Raw genomic sequence first — 20,840 nt, 5'->3', positions numbered from 1 at the left:
AAGTTCAGCAACGACGGTGTCTGCAGACATCTTGCTCTCAGTTGGTTGATGGTTGTGCTGGTTGGAGCATGTGGTAACTGTACCATGCTTGGTATCGTTTGCGGTAGCATCTCCAGGGACTACATGCCGTTTTTTCTGGTTTTGATACTAAACTTGTATATTGCTCTCCTCGTCATTTTGGAATGAAACAGTTATGTTTGCAATTATAGCATTCGCCATGGACAAGTGAAATCTGCTTCTTTTGACATCACATATATTTCACATGACATATATATAATTCCTGTTATCAATAGCCTCACCTCCAACAGTTTTACAGGATTTAATATATAAACTTGAGTATGAATTCTTACAAACGGTATATCAATAGTTAAGACATCAATGTTTACCATTCAGATGAACACCATGGTTTGTTCACTTTTAACATCCTCAAAGTAGGGGTTAAATTTTTTTATGGATATAACTTCACAGGTAACTTCCTACCCCTACACCATGTCTGGCGAAGCTAATCCCAATCTTTAATTGGTATAGGACTGGGTGAACTGGAATAACCCTTATCCACTTTCAGAGATATCGGAATTGCTGAAACATGACAATGTCCGCGCCATGGGAATAGTGCCAATAGGAATGGCGCAACATGAAGCATAATTGGTTATCGGAAAACGATATCTACTCTTTGGAAGCTTTATCTACAGTTTGGCAATAAGCATGACTTGCCCTGGGGCTGCTTATCCTTGACTTCACCACAAGGTAACCATATTCAAATACTGCATCTACGGAATCGATTCCATACGTTGGAACAATGCTTTGGCTGAGACCTCCTTTGAGTGGCATTTACAAATTGGTGCGATGAACAACGTGGAGGGTTCATTGGATATACACCTTTCTAATATTAATATGAGCATATTGATAAATTAGGCTGAGCTCTGTTAGTGTCCGGAACCGTTTGAGGGAGAGCAACTCCCGGGCACTGTTCATTTGACATTTGGTCACGTATGAATAATTTGGCAAAAATATTGTGCAATCGAACTATTTAGATATGCTTTCTGCCTCTGCACATACCAAATTAATTCTCTGCTGCAGGATTATGAATTTTTGTTTCTCTTGGATGAGGTCTGTAGAGTTAATGGGTGTATATATTCTCTTCCCTGTTATATCTCCCTACGTAAACTCTGTTCTAATAGACCCTTGAAGGTCTCGGGCTAAAATAGGCCTTCAGCAACCCATGCTTGCCAGTAAAGACGGCTGTGCTTGTCGTAAGAGGCGACAAACGGGATCGTGTCGTTAGGCTCAGGCTCGCTGACTTGGTTGACACATGTCATCGGTTCCGAATTGCACAGATCGATGATCATGTTGTTGATCACTGGATTGTTTGGTCCAAACTCGATTATTTACAGACCGCCGCCATATAGCTGGAATATTGCTGAGTGCGGCTTAAAACTAAAGTCACTCACTCACAGTTCTAATACGGCCCTTGCATGCTGCTAGTGTTCTGGATTCGTGATTGGTTGAATCTGATTTACTTGTGCAATCAGCGACGTTGTTTCAAAAGAGACCATTCGCAAAGCTTTGGTAAAACTAGAACCTCTTCCCCAGGACAACATTTCGACTAGAGGGAACCCAGTCATGTAATCGCTAACCAAAACGTCTACATCCCCCTCGATGACAACGGACAGGCTAGCCCTAAATGTCTTAAGTGTCACATCAACAAAAAACATATTTTTCTACTCTCCTTTTGAAGCGAAATACCAACTAACTCCATCTAAGTCGGTGTAACATGTGATCGGACTGAATAGGAAGAAGGGAGATAATTCGTGTTGCGATTTTATGTCGCTTGTGAGTTTTAAAAGAACCGGAAAATACGGCCGTATTGGAACAGTGAGTTAGTGAGTGAGTGAGTGAGTGAGTGAGTTTGGTTTTACGCCGTTTTTAGCAATATTCCAGCGATATCACGGCGGGGGACACCAGAAAATGGACCTGACACATTGTACCCAGGTGGGGAATCGAACCCGGGTATTCGGCGTGACGAGCGAACGCTTTATCCACTAGGCTACCCCACCGCCCCTATTGGAACAGATGCTACTAGGATGATATGACAGGAGGAACGTTTGTGGGTTGAAAATGGGTTGCATACCGATATCTGGGCTGTTGCTGTATCTTAAAGCAATACATAGACCAGTCTATAAGTGACCCTCTCCCTAACTCAGGCACAGTGTCATCAGGCATGAAGGTGCGTCACCGGAGCAACGGCCTGTTTCTGTTGATTCAGGTTAATAATGTGCCGCATCTTCATCTGGCCAAAATTTATGTCTCATGTCTGGACACCATCCACTGTAAATACTGTGCCAGCATATCTTGCTTGAAGTACGCTCTGGGCCTACTTGCACAAAGCGATCTTAGCACTACGACTATCTTAAGCCTAAGATGAAGAATGGGAATTACAATCATTGTAGCGCTAAGATCGCTTTGTGCAAGTGGGCCCTGGGCTTAAAACCATGTGGTATATTCATGTCTTTCTAAAATTAGTAACGCTGCAACTCGTTGTCTGTGATAGAGCTTCTTTCTTCGATATGAGAAATAGTGGTTGAGTATGAAGCGTTTGTAAAATCTCCATTTTACTCTAAATGGATGCAAGGTTTGTTCATCTTTTGTTTAACGCCACACTCAGCAATATTTCAACAAAATGGCGGCTGTAGAAAACAACGAGCTTACGATATTTTGCAGTCTGTGTGTGTTTTCTATGTTTGACTTGCACTGAACCAATGTCAAGTGGAGCTGCTAGTTGACAGATGAGAATAAAATCTAAATAATCCAGTCTATACCGCTGTCCTGTTTCTCTTTATAGATATTTCACCTCTGACAACAAACTTTGAAGTGGTAAGAATAAAGACAGTGGATCAAGAGAGTAGAACAGGATCTACTGGTGTTTTCACATTACGGTATGTGTGCTTGAAGTGTTGCGTCGCCAGTGCTTTCTGGTTAAATCGTAGTGTTATTCAACTAGGCAACATGTAGGAAACGTTACACGATTCTTTTTGTGGTCTCCAAACGAAGACGTAAATATATAACTTAATAAATTTCTTAAATGTTAAAAAGATCGAATTGTTCAGGTACAGAAATTTTATTTTTTATAAGTTGTTGAGTAATATGAAAGGTAGGAATATTTTCCTGATGACAATGTCTTTATTATATAATAATGTAACGTTTAGGTATAGATTGTTATACCGTTATCAAGCAACAGTGAAGTAGTGTTCTGGTGGACGCTGCTCTTTGCTGCAGTACAATACCCTTGCTTGACAGTGAAGCTTTACCTAATATAAATATTTGTCAAAGACACTTAACATCTCCGCCATCGATTTGAGGACTGACAATAGTATTTGAGAAAAAAAAGCGGTGCATATGTTTGTTTCGTTTTCACTGCTATGATATGTCGCCGCAAATCTATCATGATTTATCACTGCAATAGTATGTATGGTGGCTGATTCGGGCCATCGCTTTATCGCCCTGTAAAATCAAGGCGACACTGCGACAAAGCGATAGCACGACACGACATTGCGATACGCCGACACGATATAGCGATATTGCGATACGGCCAGAAAACGAAATAGCGAAAACCCGACACGATATAGCGATAACACGACACGAAATGGCGATATCACGACACGAAATGGCGATAGCAAGACACGAAATGGCGATAACTAGACACGAAATGGCGATATCCCGACACGAAATGGCGATAAAACTGGGCGACATTGCGATATGGCGATAACGCGAAAAGGCGACATTGCGATATAGAGACACGATATGGCGATACAGCGACATTGCGATATTGCGATATTGCTTCCTTTCCATTTATGAAATATGGAAAAGCGGGTAAGCTGATTCAGTTTTAGAATGTGATAGGTGGAGTATGTGAGATAGACGCATTTGTAAAACCATCCACTTTACAGAAATAGCTATAGCTCATCCAAAAGCACGATGAGTGATGACATATTTCAAACTGTGATAGTTGTGCAGGCCATGGTCATGCTAACTTTGTAGGCTATAGGATTTCACCAGAACGGATTTGGCATCATACCGTGCCTTTTTTTCTTCTTTACGAAATGAGAATATGATCATAAAGAAAAGTTGTAGAAGACTTTATATTCTTGTATCTATAAATAAGAAAATATTACATTGTACACTGAATTAATTTCAGTAAGTATAGTAAGTCACTCTCAGAATTTAAAGAATTTAAAGCAAAATATATTTGACGCCGAATACAGTATTGTGGACCCACTGATGACCTTCAGGCGTTTGAGGAGACAGCCCAATTAAACAGTCCGAGATACAATATTACACATGATTAGATTAAACAATTTGATACAAAATTGGGTTGAATTGACTTTAGTTTAGGTTTGTTGAGGCTAGAGCAATAGAATTTGACTGGAAAGGTACAATTTACAGGGATGTAAAATTAATGTTTTGGGGGTGAAACATCTAGTTAATAAAATACAATGTATATGATTAATGCACATGGGTTTCAATCTGTCTCTACAGATATTTATGGATTAAGAAAGTGTAGGTCTTGTAGTTGTTATAGCATGATCCCTCTGGTAAACGATTTGGAAACAAACAGATAAAAACATGTATGTTTGTTTGTTTGCTTGCTTTCTGACCATGTCAATGTTGTATTTGAATGGTGGGGTGGTTATTACTATTTAAAACGTACCTCTTATGTCTTACCATCTGTGTAACTGCGGCGTCATATTACCACTAACTAAAGAATAATGGAACAAAGTCGACACATTGTTCCATACATAAGGACAAAAAATATTACACTAAATGTAGAAATGTTTGAGATATTTACCGATTTTCTCTAAATAGACATTAGCAGGGTTGGGTGTTACCAAAATGTTCGTATAGCGATGTTTTGTGATAAACGTCGGCGTACTGCAATATGTATTGCAATACATTGTGAAAGTGGAACGCATGGTTTACGGTCATGAAATTACTGTTTCATTTCTTTTGAAACAATGCCACTAGCCAGTTAGGAATCAGGTGTGATTGTAAGAGAGATCAAATGAACATGTTTCTGAATGCTTTGCTCTAATGTTTGGAACTCGAGAAAAAGCGTCTGCAGCAGGGTCCCCCATTTCGGTTTGTTTATCCCCACAAGAAGTGCCCCGCCAATCTATTTTCTTTGATTCACATGGTTTAAAATTCATGCTAGTACAATCACATGACCAATTAACATTTTCGAAACTAAAAATATTCGGTTTAAACAGTATTTATTCAAAATAAAAGAAGAAAAGACATCAGAAAGACAACGGAGAACCCACAAAAAGGAATGGCAAACAGATCGAACAAGGCCTGTACTGATGTCTCTCCCAAGAGAAAACAGCTTAAACGAATTAAACACGATTAAGAGATTGTAAAAGGATGTATAATTCAATGAGGCAATTTTCAAAACCAAGAAAACGAGTTTATGTGTTATTTAACAATACGTTTGGAGTTGAATTATGAAATGATAAATGGATGTAAGAAGTAATTCTGCATGAATATTGGATACGTTATCTTTGCCACAGATTATTTCTTCAACAGAGAATCTATTGCGGTAGAAGTACTGGTTATATTATGTCTGATATGACGAAATACAGGGCAAAAAGTGAAGTACGGGGTATCTTCTGTTAAAAAGCCACACTGGTATGAACTATTTTCTTTTTACGTCTTTCGAAATGGTGTAAGTTTAAAACACTACACCCAGTCTCAGTTTGGACATGATAATTTGGAAAAAGCGCGTGGCAATAATTAAAGTATTTATAGCTCTGAAAATGAGAGTGTAATAAGTAAGATATAATTTAAATTTAGACAATAACTCTGCCGATTTACATATTCGTCCAGATTATTGTAGCCTTGTATGACTAATGGAAGAAGAGAGTGTTATAGTGTTAAACTCGTCTAGTTGTTTTTGTTCTGGCTGTCTTGAGTATCTTTGGCATTATGAAGGCAATAGTGAGTATTTTTGCCCACTTCTTGTGGAGCTGATCTTGTTAAGTACTCTGGCGTTAAGCCATGTACCATCTTATCAAAAATAAACAATTTATGATTCTTTCTCCTTTGAAAGAGAGATGACATACATGTTTCTTCGTCATTTGTTTAATGACTGATACCCATGATGGCCTCGCTTAAGGTACGATGAGCATCAAGGTGTAATCTTTCTAGTACTGATCCTTGTTCTTGGGATCAGTTGTCCCAAATGAAGTCAAAGTATTCAAAGACAGGAAGGAGGAATGTTATATACAGTCTTTCTGTTTAGTTTATTAGTTCATATTTAAGACTCCAAAAGCAATATATTATAGGACTAGTTTCTTTACTTGATATTCGATTTGCATATTCCATATACCATTGCTTTGAAATCGTAGCCCTAAATGTTTATGATAGTCATCCATCATTAAATCTGTTTTCGCTCTAGGTATTGTCTTTCAGTGAATAACGTAGTCACTGGTTTGGGGGGATTAAACGACACCTGCAATTCATTTCTTCATTCAGACAGATTAGCAAGATCACTGTTCAGTATTCTTGTTGCAACGGTGGGGTTACGTATGATTATGTAAAGGGAGGTATCATCAGCAAATAAAAGTATGTTGCTTGATACCAATAAGTGATTCATTTATCTAAACAAGGAACATAAGAGGACCCAGTACGGAGTGTATTAATATATAATAATATAAAGGAAATACGAATATTATTAGTAGTTTGGCTACATCACAAAAATGGCAGATCGTATCGGGTGAACCGGTTTGCGAAATATAGTACTGTGAAGCTCGTATGGCAATATAACGGTTAAGCGGTATTATCGGCCACGTCCACAAATTTATCATTGTCGTACTTTAAAACGAACTTCTAAGCTACAACCAAATCGAGAAAGTGTTAACTTTAACAAGTAAAAGATAAGGTTCTAATTTTAAATAAATAAATAAATAAATAAATAAATAAATAAATAAATAAATAAATAAATAAATAAATAAATAAACATGAGATATTACTAGAATGCGCACGTAAAGCACGTTCTTCATCCAGTATATACCAGTCGGCGGCAGGATGATGTGCTCTGAACGAGCCTAGCACATTTAGGTATACTAGTATATTTCAAAATTGCACTTTGTGCATTATGAACTGATAAAACTCATGACATTAGTACTAAACATTAACTTGACACGGCAAGACGTAGACTTTCGGAAAACTTGAAATCAGCTTCATTAATCCTTTTGTGCATATTACCATGGCCACACATGAGTTTAACTGTTTGTTTCCAAATCGTCTTCCAGAGGCATCATGCAATAACAACTACAAGACCCAGACTTTCTTAATCTAAAAATATATGTAGAGATAGACTGAAACCCATGAACATTAATCATGTAAATTATTTTTTATTAGCCAGATGTTTAATCCCATACTTCACATATTAGATTCTAAAAGTGAATAAACTTATCCACTTTTCCACATTTCACAAATGGAAAGGGAGCAATATCGTCATATCGCAATGTCGCTGTATCGCCATATCGTGTCTCTATATCGCAATGTCGCCTTTTCGCGTTATCGCAATGTCGCTGTATCGCCATATCGTGTCTCTATATCGCAATGTCGCCTTTTCGCGTTATCGCCATATCGCAATGTCGCCCAGTTTTATCGCCATTTCGTGTCGTGATATCGCCATTTCGTGTCGGGATATCGCCATTTCGTGTCGTGTTATCGCCATTTCGTGTCGCCGTATCGCCATTTCGTGTCGCCGTATCGCCATTTCGTATCGTGTTATCGCTATATCGTGTCGGGTTTTCGCTATTTCGTTTTCTGGCTGTATCGCAATATCGCTATATCGTGTCGCCGTATCGCAATGTCGTGTCGTGCTATCGCTTTGTCGCGATGTCGCCTTGATTTTGCCGGGCGATAAAGCGATGGCCCGAATCAGCCACCATAAGTATGCCATTGCAAGTAGAATCCACCAGATATATGAAAAAGATGAAACAGGAATTTCCAAGTTGATGGTAGAATTCCCAAATTTCGTTGATAAAGCAACGAGTGTAGCCTATACGTATAGGTGTTTCGTATTGAAATTGATATATTTGTCTCCAGATAAGTAATTGTAAGTGCTAAAGCTTTACACAGGCATAGCACTACAGTGGACTAAACTGATATGTCAGGGTGAACACACAATCAACACAATACAATGGAAGAAACACAGAATGGCTATGCGATGTGTCAAGTGTGGCGTTCATCGGTTTCTCTCTCTCTCTCTCTCTCTCTCTCTCTCTATCTATCTATCTATCTATCTATCTATCTATCTATCTATCTATCTATCTATCTATCTATCTATCTATCTATCTATCTATCTATCTATCTCTGTGTATTACAAATGCCATAACCACCCATTTGTGACAAAGATGACGGATGGTAAAGCTAAATCAGGGTTAACTGACTCTAGCATAAACAGTTCCTAAATTTATTCAGGAAACACAACATTAAGCTTCGGTCATCATCTGTATGTTACAGCACGTATATGCTGGAGATATTGTCCGAAAACAAGAACTGCCAAAGGATCAGGAGTTACACTGTGCTTAGTCATTGGAGGACGGCGTCATGTAGTGGGAGTTGACTGGTTCTATGTCTCTGCTATATCCTCCACCGTGTCCGGGTTCCAATCACTCTCACGGCATCAAACTCTGACCAGTTGTTGATGGTGGCAAGGTCAAGGTCGAGTCGTACGGCATCAGACTTAAAGGGCGGTGGCTGAAATGAAATCGAACAAAAAGTGTCGTTACTGTGGCCATTTGATTAAATAAGGTACTCCGTCAATCGGATCCGCGTTTATCAACTCAATAGTGAGGGTTAGTTTAGTATTTCCATGTAAGCTTAATGACGGGATACGGCATGACAATTTATCTTGTCGATCCACACATTCAATAACGTGCCAACGCTTCATTCTTTCAAGCGAGTCTGCAAACTACTTTCAGTATTGACGATCATACTCTTCCATTCTTCCATGAATAACGCAAATAGCGCTCACCTTGATGCACCGAATGAAAAGCCAATGTAAAATACATTTTCAGACTATTTTAGGTTGTTCATTTCTTAATTACATTGCCAAACAAGTAAAGGCAAGTTATGGTCCACGCTCTGTCGACGAAGATGTGCACAAACTGGGAATACGAAAATAATTCAAATAATGATTATTATTCTTCCGTGTGAGCTTACAGAATTGTTTAGAGGGAGGGAGTTTAGTTTTACGCCGCACTCAGCAATATTTCAGCTATATGGCGGTTGTCTGTAAATAATAGAGTCTGGACTAGACAATCCACTGATTAACAACATGAGCATCGATCTGCCCTTTTCACACATTTCGTAATTCCACTAAATCAGTATACTGCAAGATCGCAGTTAATAAGAGTTGTGAAGAGCAATATCATTACCACAAAGTGCGGCGCAAAGATGCGACTCTCCTCGATGGCACTGACGGTAGAGGTGCTCCACAATGACACCCAGTTGGAGTTTGAATCCCGAACTGACACCGACTCCACGCCACCAGCCCAGAACACCTCGTAGATGTGGATCTCCGTGATGTAGATGGCGTCAGGTATGCCAAGCTGAAGGGAAGTGATCGTTTAGGGATCAACATGTCATATAAATTATTATGTCACCTTATTTCATGGACCACGTTTATTAGCATCCACGGATATATGGAATCCTAGCATCAACAGAGGTGCATGTGTTTCATTACAACTGTTAAACTTTGCGAGAACGTTGAAACTTAAACAGAAGGCATTTGTCCATGAAGGTATGAGTTTCCAAATACGAAATGGTTCATGTGTCGCGTTCCACAAAGCTAGCTTAGTGTTTATCTTAATGGTTATTCCAGCACTTAACACTGCCAGAACATTTGGTCAGTTGGGCTCCGGACTAAGTGGTAATTCCTGACTTACATTACCATAACCATGACATACAGGATTGCAACCATGACATACAGAGTTGCAACCATGACATACAGAGTTGAAACCATGACATACAGTGTTGAAACCATGACATACAGAGTTGCAACCATGACATACAGAGTTGCAACCATGACATACAGTGTTGAAACCATGACATACAGAGTTGCAACCATGACATACAGAGTTGAAACCATGACATACAGAGTTGAAACCATGACATACAGTGTTGCAACCATGACATACAGAGTTGAAACCATGACATACAGTGTTGAAACCATGACATACAGAGTTGCAACCATGACATACAGAGTTGCAACCATGACATACAGAGTTGAAACCATGACATACAGTGTTGAAACCATGACATACAGAGTTGCAACCATGACATACAGAGTTGCAACCATGACATACAGTTTTGAAACCATGACATACAGAGTTGAAACCATGACATACAGAGTTGAAACCATGACATACAGTGTTGCAACCATGACATACAGAGTTGAAACCATGACATACAGGATTGCAACCATGACATATAGGGTTGCAACAATAACACCCAGTGTTGTACTCACGACATACATGGTTTTAACCACGACACGCTGGGTCGTAACCACGACACACAATGTTGTAACCACGAAATACAGGGTTGTATTCACAACATACAAGGTGTAATGACATGCAGGGTTGTAACTTTTAACCACTACATCAAACTTTTTGGCAGTACATCCAGTGTCGTAATCACGACATACAGAGTTATAATCACGACTTACGGGGTTGTAATAAAGGCATACACAGTTGCAGTCACGACATACAGGGTTGTAATCAAGACATACATGGTTGTAATCAGAACATATAGGTTTGCAATCACAACATACTGAGTTGTAAACTTACCTCAATGAACTGTTCAGCGTCAAGGTAATCAGGGCACCAGGCGTTGTCAGTGTTGCCGTAACTGGGGTAGAAGTCGGGAGCACCAATGACTTTGTGGCCACCGTAGTCGTATGCTGAGCTGTACAACATTTATCATCCAAAATTGTGTTCCACAGGAGACATCGCTTGTGTGAGATCAAACGATATCTCTTGAGAGATTTTGGTAGACAATGTATTACCGGAGGGGGAGAGAAAACCCGGGGAAGGGACATCCCGACCCCGATGGTTTTACATTGTCTACCAACACAATGTAGGTGATCATTTAATGAAACTACATAACAATAACTGAAGGCCGCGTTTTGAGCGTAATCTTGAACGATATTTTTTAATTGATTTCAAACACTCATGTATCATTTGAATGTTGATATTCATATAAAATTAGGAAAAGTAAATCATGGGAAGAAGTATCTCAAGCAAAAAGTATAACCTGTCCCTCCAAAACAAAAACCTCAAATTCCATTACTCTGGGAAAACAAGAGATGGTCAGGCTCGCTGCCTTGGTTGACACGTCATCGGTCGCGAATTGCGCAGATCGGTGATCATTCTGGATTGTCTTATCTAAGCTCTATTATTTACAGTGCGGCGTAAAACTACACTCACTCAGTTAAGAACAGCCGATTCTTTCGCATGGCTGGTGACCTTTGAACAGCGTGTCAGATGACAAGTTATTTTCTTGATCACCCGCAAATGGCCGTATGTTAAGGATAATATGAGCCTTACAAGCAGGTTGGTTCAGTCCATTGTGATGCAACAGAGTGAGTAAGTGAGTGAGTTTAGTTTTACGCCGCACTCAGCAATATTCCAGCTATATGGCAGCGGTCTGTAAATAATCGAGTCTGGACCAGTGATCAACAACATGAACATCGTTCTGCGCAACTGGGAACCGATGACATGTCCCAACAAGCCTGAACACCCGATCCCGTTAGTCGCCTCTTACGACAAGCATAGTCGCCTTTTATGGCAAGCATGGGTTGCTGAAAGGGTGATGCAACAGGGACATAAGCTGTCATCTGTGTGTTGACTCAATACTTACTATGAGTATTCTGATGATACTCGGATCAACCTTGAAATCCAGGTATCCACTGTGTCTGAAATCGGACATGCAGGGTGAGTGAGTCGGGCACATGCATATTGTGTTTCTCGTAGTGTTTGATCACGTTTCTTCACACGCACTTGGCATATTACAGCTATACCATCAAGTGGATCGAATCTATCTCCACCATAGCGTGGTTGCCTAGTATGAAGTTACCTTGCTCTCGTTAAAAACAGCGTGTGATATTTTAAATAGTCATACATCTTGTGTCACGCTTTAATCCGCACAAGCACGAGGACTAAAATTGTTACAATGGTCCAAGACGAAAATGAAGCACAGAACAAGAATTTTTCGCGCAATCTGAAGACACTACTGAAACGTTAAATCAATCATTATCCGATGAGGTTTGATGGGGAGGCCAAATATTTCATGGATTCATTGCTTGACGAATGTACCACATCTGAAGGATGTGGAAAGGACGAAACAAACAATTTCGCGTTTGTTTGAAAAACTGAAGACTAAATGTGTATGGGCGGTATTTTGTGAAAACAAAATATTTTATTTTCAAATCGGATATTTCAAAAGACCAAAATGTATGTACAATACCGTTTTGTCGTGAACCTGGGAGGATGGGTGTTTGGGAGGGTGGGTTAAGTTATTCAAAAACATTGATGGATAGGGTGTTGTCTAATCGGCAATACCATCAGAGAATTCCACCGGAAACCAGCTGATCATTGCACGAAAAAGCCAAAAGACTGGCTATGAATAACATAAATGTTCGTGCTCTATACGTCGCTGTAAAATTGAAAACAATGATTAGATTTTGTGTCCATGTCCATTTTCCATGATACATTGTGTCAATATATGATAGAGAAAGACTATGTTGGTGGTAAGCACTTGAATAGTTCCAAGCTGGCACCACTCGCTCAGGAAATTATCCGGGCCAAACAGACTGACTGGGTGCAGCAGGCCGTAGCTGAGAAATCATCTTCTGAAACAAACCTCTTTGGTTCAGCTGCAAGGTGCGTGTTAAATGATTTTCTCAAGAAAGAACAAGTATTCTGCTATTCTAATAATCCTGCAAATATGGGCGCAGTGCATGCATTGTTGAGGTTCTGAAACGCCATCTTCAATGTTAAATGAATGAAAAAGTAGCAAAATCCGCACAATAGATTTTCAGTGACTAACGTTGTATTTCTGCACCAGAAACCATCTGCTGGCCTTTGTCATTGCTTGTTATCGTTTAATCCCCTGAACAGACAGTTGATGATAGATCCGTTAGTGTTACTAATGAGGCCTTTATTAATTATTTAATTGAGAAAAGCTATGAATGTAAATGCAGATTAATAAGGCAGTATTGCGGTTTGAAAATCTGAGAGTGAGTGCAGACTCAGCTATGTTTAACATGATACCGCACATGGAAAGGTAATATTCTATTGCCAAATTTCTATTTTGGCTGACTAAAAGCCTGTGTTTTAATATTCAAAACTATGGTAATGCGTCAGTTATGGTCACGGAAGTCATACATATGTGATTACCCATGCCATAAAGTGTTTGTAATAATATGTGGTGGCGTGTGGTCCTGTGCATGGAGCTCAGGTCATAAATGAGCTGAAGTTCAACACCGTTGGGCTCGGACAGTTCTTGGATGGGTGACCGTGTTTGGCAGCTTGACTCCGACTTTCTATGACTTCACACCTGCCCAACAACGAAGCACGTATGATGCATCTGACCTCACCTCAGGCAAGTGACTTTGTTCAAAATTGCCTTCCTTCACCCAGCAGAAAATGGGTATCCGGTAGGATAAGTCGCGTGACTATAACCTTTTAGTGTTTAACATGCAGCTTGGATTATCCGGGGTGATAATGATATGCCTGCTTTGACTGTTACCGATATGAGCATTCGCCTTGTGAATGACGTTTTATTATAAAGAATCTCAACCTGCTTAGCTGTCATGTTCAAAGGACATATGTGCACTCTTCAAAAGATCAAAACTTACAGGCGTTTTCGACTATTCATTTCTATATATTTTGACAACAATCGTCATTAACACAAGTCCTGTGTTTGAATCCCGTTAATCATGTCGTCGTTGTTAAGTGTTGCGCGGTAAAGCTGTCCAAAATGTGTTTGTAAACGCTTGTCATAAAAAATAAAAGCGCATGCAGAAAAGGTTTTCCAAGTAACACGTGCACTGTGTTGGGAAACATGAATAGATATCTTCGTCTTTTAAAAAACCTACCCAAATTCATTATATCACAACGAAAATACAAAAATCTCAATTTCTAATGCTTCTGACCGAAATGTCACCATTTGACGCATGGACGTAGAGGAGTCCCAGTCTACCGTTGCAAGGCACTTCAACGTCCTCCACAGCACCATATCTCGCATATGGCATCGACCATAGAACGTCTCAGGAGCGGAAAGCCAGGAGTGACCACTCCTAGTTTCGCCTAAGACTAACAGTAACGGACACTGGAGGATAGGTGCCTGGTCTTCAAGGAACTTCCTACCAAACCATAAGAAATCGTCTGAGAGAAATGTCAATTCGAGCATATTGACACATTCTATTGACATCAACTCAAACGTTTTGCGCCTGCCTGCATTCAACAAGTGGACAGCTTTGGTGAAGGTACTGTTATGGTGTGGGGAAACATGTCCAACTCTGATGGATTAGAGCCAGTGGTAGATCAGGCAATATATCAGAAAGTCGCTACCTGCAACCTCACCTCCTTCCACTTTTGAACCACCAAAGGGAATTTTTCTCAATGCTCGACCCCGCACAACTCGTGTAACAGGTGCCTATCTCGCCAACGGAACGTCAATGTCCTTCCTCGGCCCTTCAAATGGGCTGATCTGAGCCTGATCTATGAAACGAAACTGATCGACGCGCCTGTAAACGTCACCATCGACTTTAGCCACAGAACGCGTTGCTGGGGGAATGGCCAAGACTTTCCCAAACACAAATCCGGCGACCTGTGCAATCGCTTCCAGGTACTGACCTGAACGCTCCCTGTATACAGTGAGTATATTTATGTGAATTTATGTTAACAATGACAACAATACATATGTTCATCTGTCTGTTGAATTGCTGCATATTCTTGATACAGTTGGAATCGTGCCTCATCTTGTGGTAGACATTGGCATTTCTCTGTGGGGAAATGGTTTTGCTGGTTTTAGTCTGACCGTGTGAATCAGACAAAACACCTCGCACCTCTGTAGTCAGTCGAGCTGAAGTAATTAGTTTGGTTTATGAACAGTTAAGAAAGTTCTAACCATTAACTACCTGGTTTATCACAGAACAGACAATTTTTCACATAATTTAAACTTGGAATGTTGGTTCCAGATGTATGATTAATTCTGTCAAAATTCTGTTAATTCATTTAAATGAGGGCTTAAGGGGAGGGACATATTTGTATATATGCTTGGGGCACCCACGGCTCTGTTCGTGACCTTAGATTGTCTTGACAAACCCAGGAGCATAGTCAAAATTAATCTGGGAATGGGTCAACGATCACAGGTAAAAGGAAGGCAACTTTGTACTTATACCAGGTCTATCCCTAGCTGTGACATGTGGAACCGGTGTTAATGGTGGGACTCTCTAGAAAAAAGAACATGTTTAGTTAAGCTGGGACAAATAGCTAATAAACATAGGTCATGCATGTTTCAGTGAAGGAAATAACATGTGGGACTGTCCTGACAGACATGCAATAGTCCTCTTACCTGCTAGAATCGCTTGTTTAATGTCGTCAGGTCTCTCATAGAAGACCGCAGCTGGAGCCACGGTGTCTAAACTCGTCAACTCCACGCTGTAGCACTTGCATTTCAGGGTATCATGGTCATAAGTCATAGCAATGTGGAACCCAGTAAAGTGACAGTAAGCAACACAGTCGAGTTTGCTTTCAGCTAAGACAGAGGCTTTCCCCGCACCAGCATGCACATATCCAGTGGACTTCAGAGTAACCGAGGACATGGCGTCCACACAAGTTTGGTTAGCGGCGCACAGTGGCACCAATGTCAGAAAAAATACAATAATCCACTTCATTTCACAGACCACAATAATTGAGCCGACGGGAAGTTTCTTCAACAGTGTTCATTCAGGGCTACATTGCAATTTACAACAACCTCATGACATCACCTGCTGTTTGCCCTTGGTCTAGGTGTCCTGCTCAATGAACAACCACGGGGCATGAGTCTTTGTGCAGAGTATCATGTTTGCTATATGTGTTCTTTGAAGCTAAATTTCAAAAGCTGCGGATATTTGGTAATCAGTAGTTCTCTCGATGGACAAACAGAACAGGTTTTCTGTCCTATACGAAGAAAGTAAATGTTTCAAGGTCATGACGTGGGAAAGGGTTTCGGATGAATCACTGAAGATCATTTCTGTACCTGCTTTAAGAAGGTCGTTCTCCCGTCTTTCTTTCCTTCTTTCTTGTAGGCGGAAACGTGTCAAACTTCCGGTAACATTCACCCATTCACTGCTGACATTAAAACCGGACTTTTAGCGAACAAAACTCACTCTGAGAGTGACAAGAAACATTCGGTTTAACCTTTTAGCGCCTTAATCAATCCACCAATGACACACAGCGTCGTTGTTGATGGCTTCTTATTAGAGTGGGAAATACGTTTCTACAATCAATATTGATTACCTGCTTTTGTTGTTATTTTTGCTCTTGTAGCGGTGGAAATGGATATTCATGCCTGACGCGCAATTATACAGATTCCCAGTGTGTTGACAGATGTTTGCTATTGTGTTCAAACATACAGATTGTTTACTTACAGATCCGATATGGTCGGTGTGGTTGAGTGCAATTGCTCTTTCACCTACAGCAAGAACCATGATTCGCGTTTTAATCAGAGATAAAAACAAATATTGACATCTAAGCCAAAGATAGATTGTAAGGTGTCATCTAACAACAATTGAATGTTACTTAACTAACAATTGTACTGTATATTTCCTAGGTTTTATAAATCAGTGCAAAAAAGATACATACTAACAATGGCAACACACTATAATGAGGGTGAGTTTTACACAGTATCCTAGCTTGGCATCCAAAATACGCTTTACACATTGTACCCATGTGGACAACCGAACCGGGCCTTAAGCGTGACGAGCAAATACTTGAACCACTAGACTACGCCGCTGCCTACACCATCGAATTAGTCCCCAACAAATATTATTGTTATATTTTACAGATTAAGACAAATGTGCAGCAGAGAGGTTTCGGGTGATCCTGGCACAGTCAGGCTGGTAAAGCGCATCATCAGCTTCGGGCCCTTGCCCTCTCTACACGCAGTCCAGACAGTGAGTGGGACATCTCCCAGGAAACGCTGCCTAGTTAAACCCACCAAGACCCTTCCGGAGAATATGTACACTCCCTACAACTGCTGTCTACTGCATTACCCACAGTGTATTATGTGCCAAGACATCAGGATGTAACAAACCCAGGGTACCGAGAACAAGGGAAAGCCTGACGACAGTGTACTTCAGATACAAGTGAGACATTTCAAGGGCGAGGTTCGCATATATTTAGAATGTTTTCCTTGAAACTTGCCGGTCACGTTGCTTTCATAGGGGACAGAAAATTCAATGATATAAACAAATACATTGGCTTTATTATCGTAATGAATGGGACTTCTCCCAAACGCTGCCCAGTCGAACCCACCAAGAACGTTCCGGAGAAAATGATTAATACTGTTTCAGCTTATTTACCCACCCACCTACTCTAATGTCAATGCACATTTCTTGTCATGTGAACTCTCAAAGCCATACGAACTCTTCATAAATGGACAGAAGTATTTATAAATTAAAATCCAACTTCGCAGATAAAGTTTCTTCACATCGTCAACCACTGACTTGAAAATCACCACAATGGTTTCTGCCAAACGTACACATAGAATAGGTTGAAATGTTTGATGACAAAGAAAGATACACACAGGGTGTGTCAGATCGGGTGTGTTACACTTACGTACTTGTCCATACTATAAATGTTTGTATACACCTCATTCAACCATGTGTTTTTAATCATCAAATATGTACTGAGGAGAAGTCAATGATGGTTAAGTCAAATGGGCTCTTTGCTCCACAAAAACATGTTTCCTCATCAACATGTACAACATATGTCAATAACCCATCGGTTGTCTTCACTTTAGTCGATGTTTTGAGGAGGTATTTAAAGTTCATGCTGCAGCTGATTAAACATTAAAAAACATTTTAAAACATTAAAATCTACCTATCTGGAAACATATCATCTCAGTACATGAAAAAAAACATATAACCACCTCATGCGGCAATATCTGTGAGATGTTTAAAGTTTATTGAAGCGAGAACGTATTTTGACAGAATGCAGTGTTCGCAGTAGATATTGTGAGATTCAGCACATGTGAATCTCTGCGATCAAAATACGCACGTATTACTTTTTGCGAGACATGTGAGAATGTGAGAACAAAGTGTAGATAAATGCATGAAAGTCTAAACATATCCCATGATTCATGTCGGTCTGATCAAAAATGAATGATGTGCGTCAATAGATATGTCTGTCGTAGTCGTCATATTTTTTTAGTCAGGACTGCTGACATTGAATTAACAAACAGAGAAGGCTGCATAAGAAACTGAATGATTCTCGGGCACATTGTTCCCAATAGTCACGAGGGCGGTAGGACTTTTTTTAATTTTTTTATATGAAAAAGGTGACGCGGGAGGAACACATTTTTATTTTTCTCTCAGAAATACACCTAGGGAAGTCCAGCACGTGTTAATGAGCTGTAGCAGTCACAATTCGTTCTTACAAACGCTCATTCTTATAGTGAACAAATTGATGAACGGGACGCGGCCAAGTCAAAACTATTCTTTTTAAATGGCAAAAGATAGTGTTAAGCGCACAAACAAAAGTGACGCGCCGATGCCTGAGAAACATTTCATCTTTTTTATTTAGCGAATGGATGGATCCGACACGACCTCACAAGTATTTATTTTCTCTGTTTTCAGACTGATATTACGAATGCCAGAACTGCTCTGCTCTATGTATCATCACATACGGCCAGATACTTCCCCATGCTCACTTTGTATCGCCGTTTATCAAGCAATATATTTTTTTCTGATGGGACATAAAACAATATTCATTCAAAACTGGGAACCTGGTATCCATATAGAGCTGATGGGTAAATGCTCAAACCATAGATGAGGCTTAAATTGTTTGCTGGTGTTGACAATTTGCCGGATTGGACAGATGCCGGTTTTGACGGCTTCCACTGTATATTACCTGGATGCACCACTCGTGGAAACATCTCGGACGTAAGATCCAAATATATCACACCATCGATTACGATTTCTTGTTTGAATGATTATCATGTTCAACCATGACAGAGGTATGGTCAATATCACCTCCAGCTAATTCGACGGGGTAAGATGAAAGAACATACTTTTTGTGAAGAATATGAACATAACTGTTAATAATACTCATTTGTTGTATACAAAATATTTCAAAGATCAGTAACTTCTGAATTATATATAAGTACATATATATAAAACAGTTCAGAATTTTCCTCCTGGCTCCTTTGGACATTACAGTATTGATGACTGATCATAATATGCATTGATCCTGAATCAATACACAGCTGCTCATATGGTACTACACCATATCTCTGTATAACAGAACAATTAAGAACAATATCTATATGTTTGTTGAGGACATTATTCTAGTTCTTTGTAAGACAAGCAATCTTACCTGCGATAACAAGTTTTACGCAATGTATGTTTGCTACTTCACCCATGGGACGTGGGAATCATTTTTTATCAATATAATGCTAATAACTGAAAGTATAAGACGATATTTGAGCTTCTTGGAAATTGCTAAATTAGATTTGGGTCCCACTGTGTTGTGTGATGGATGAATACATGTATTTCTCTGAATCGATCAGAAGTAGTTATAATGATTTGAAACATCCTGCTCTGAAACACAACTGCATCACTGCTGATTTATCGTTCAATTTTCAATTGTTTACCTATATGTCCAATCTTATTCGGCAATTGTTGGTCCTAGCATATTGATTCATGACAATCAAACAGAACCTTGTCTTGTAGTATAGTTCACAAAGCTGTCATTTCTCAGGTTGTTTGACAAGGGCACCAATTACAGCGCTTACATCCGAGTTGTAAATGAGCAAGCATTGTTCCCTTTTTAATACATGTTAGATGTGTGGTGTTCTTAGCCTTATTATCATCCTTCACGGAGGTCAGCCTTCGTTATCGTTGAAGCCTCCATGTAAAGTCAAGATTGAACTATCGCAGAATATAGAGCTAATTGCTCCTGCCTCTCCAGGTATGTGAGGAGTGGTGGGATAGCCCATTGGTTAAAACGTTCGCTCGTCATACCGAGGACCCGGGTTTGACTCCTCACATGGGTACAGTTTGTGAAACCCATTTCGGGTGTCCCCGGAAGTGATATTGCTGGAATATTGCAACAAGCGGGTTAACATCACACTCACTCACTCACTCATAATGGTCTGCCTCCTTGACACTGGATCACTGCCAAACCTCACCAATAACTACAAACGCAGTTACTTTTGTTTGTATCAGATGACAGAGATTTTACAGACAAACGCGCGGAATACGTTGCTGCCCACGACGTGCGTCTTGCTGTGTGTGGTTGGATGACTGAAAACTGTTTCTCCTGGGGTGTTGATCAAGTTGAAAAATGGATGTCTCCACAGGTGATCTTGTGTCTGGTCCAGTTCGTGTCTCTGCTTTGTGAGTTTGGTAACATCGTCGAATTTTATATCGGCCATTGCCTGTAACCTGTTCTGATCCGATATGTTTGACAGCACTGTTTTGTCATATAGGGCAATGGAAATCTATTTATGCAGAAAACCTGAGAGATGAACAAACAAACTCCATATACAAGCAACACTGATGT

The 20,840-nt window shown here is 40.0% G+C and overlaps 1 protein-coding gene across 1 annotated transcript; it reads right to left on the bottom strand.

Moving 5' to 3' along the window:
• Positions 1-8,649: 8,649 nt before the first annotated feature.
• LOC137268726 (uncharacterized) lies at positions 8,650-15,898 on the bottom strand. The gene is made up of 6 exons (XM_067803314.1): positions 15,649-15,898; positions 15,048-15,156; positions 14,741-14,938; positions 10,857-10,974; positions 9,447-9,620; positions 8,650-8,766 (listed from the first exon to the last, which is right to left on the bottom strand). The coding sequence occupies exons 1-6, from the start codon at positions 15,896-15,898 to the stop codon at positions 8,650-8,652; spliced, it is 966 nt and encodes a 321-aa protein (XP_067659415.1).
• Positions 15,899-20,840: the final 4,942 nt, after the last annotated feature.

The sequence above is a fragment of the Haliotis asinina genome, chromosome 16, assembly GCF_037392515.1.
Source record: "Haliotis asinina isolate JCU_RB_2024 chromosome 16, JCU_Hal_asi_v2, whole genome shotgun sequence".
NCBI classification, from domain to species: domain Eukaryota; kingdom Metazoa; phylum Mollusca; class Gastropoda; order Lepetellida; family Haliotidae; genus Haliotis; species Haliotis asinina.
This window is presented reverse-complemented; position numbering and strand designations above follow the sequence as displayed.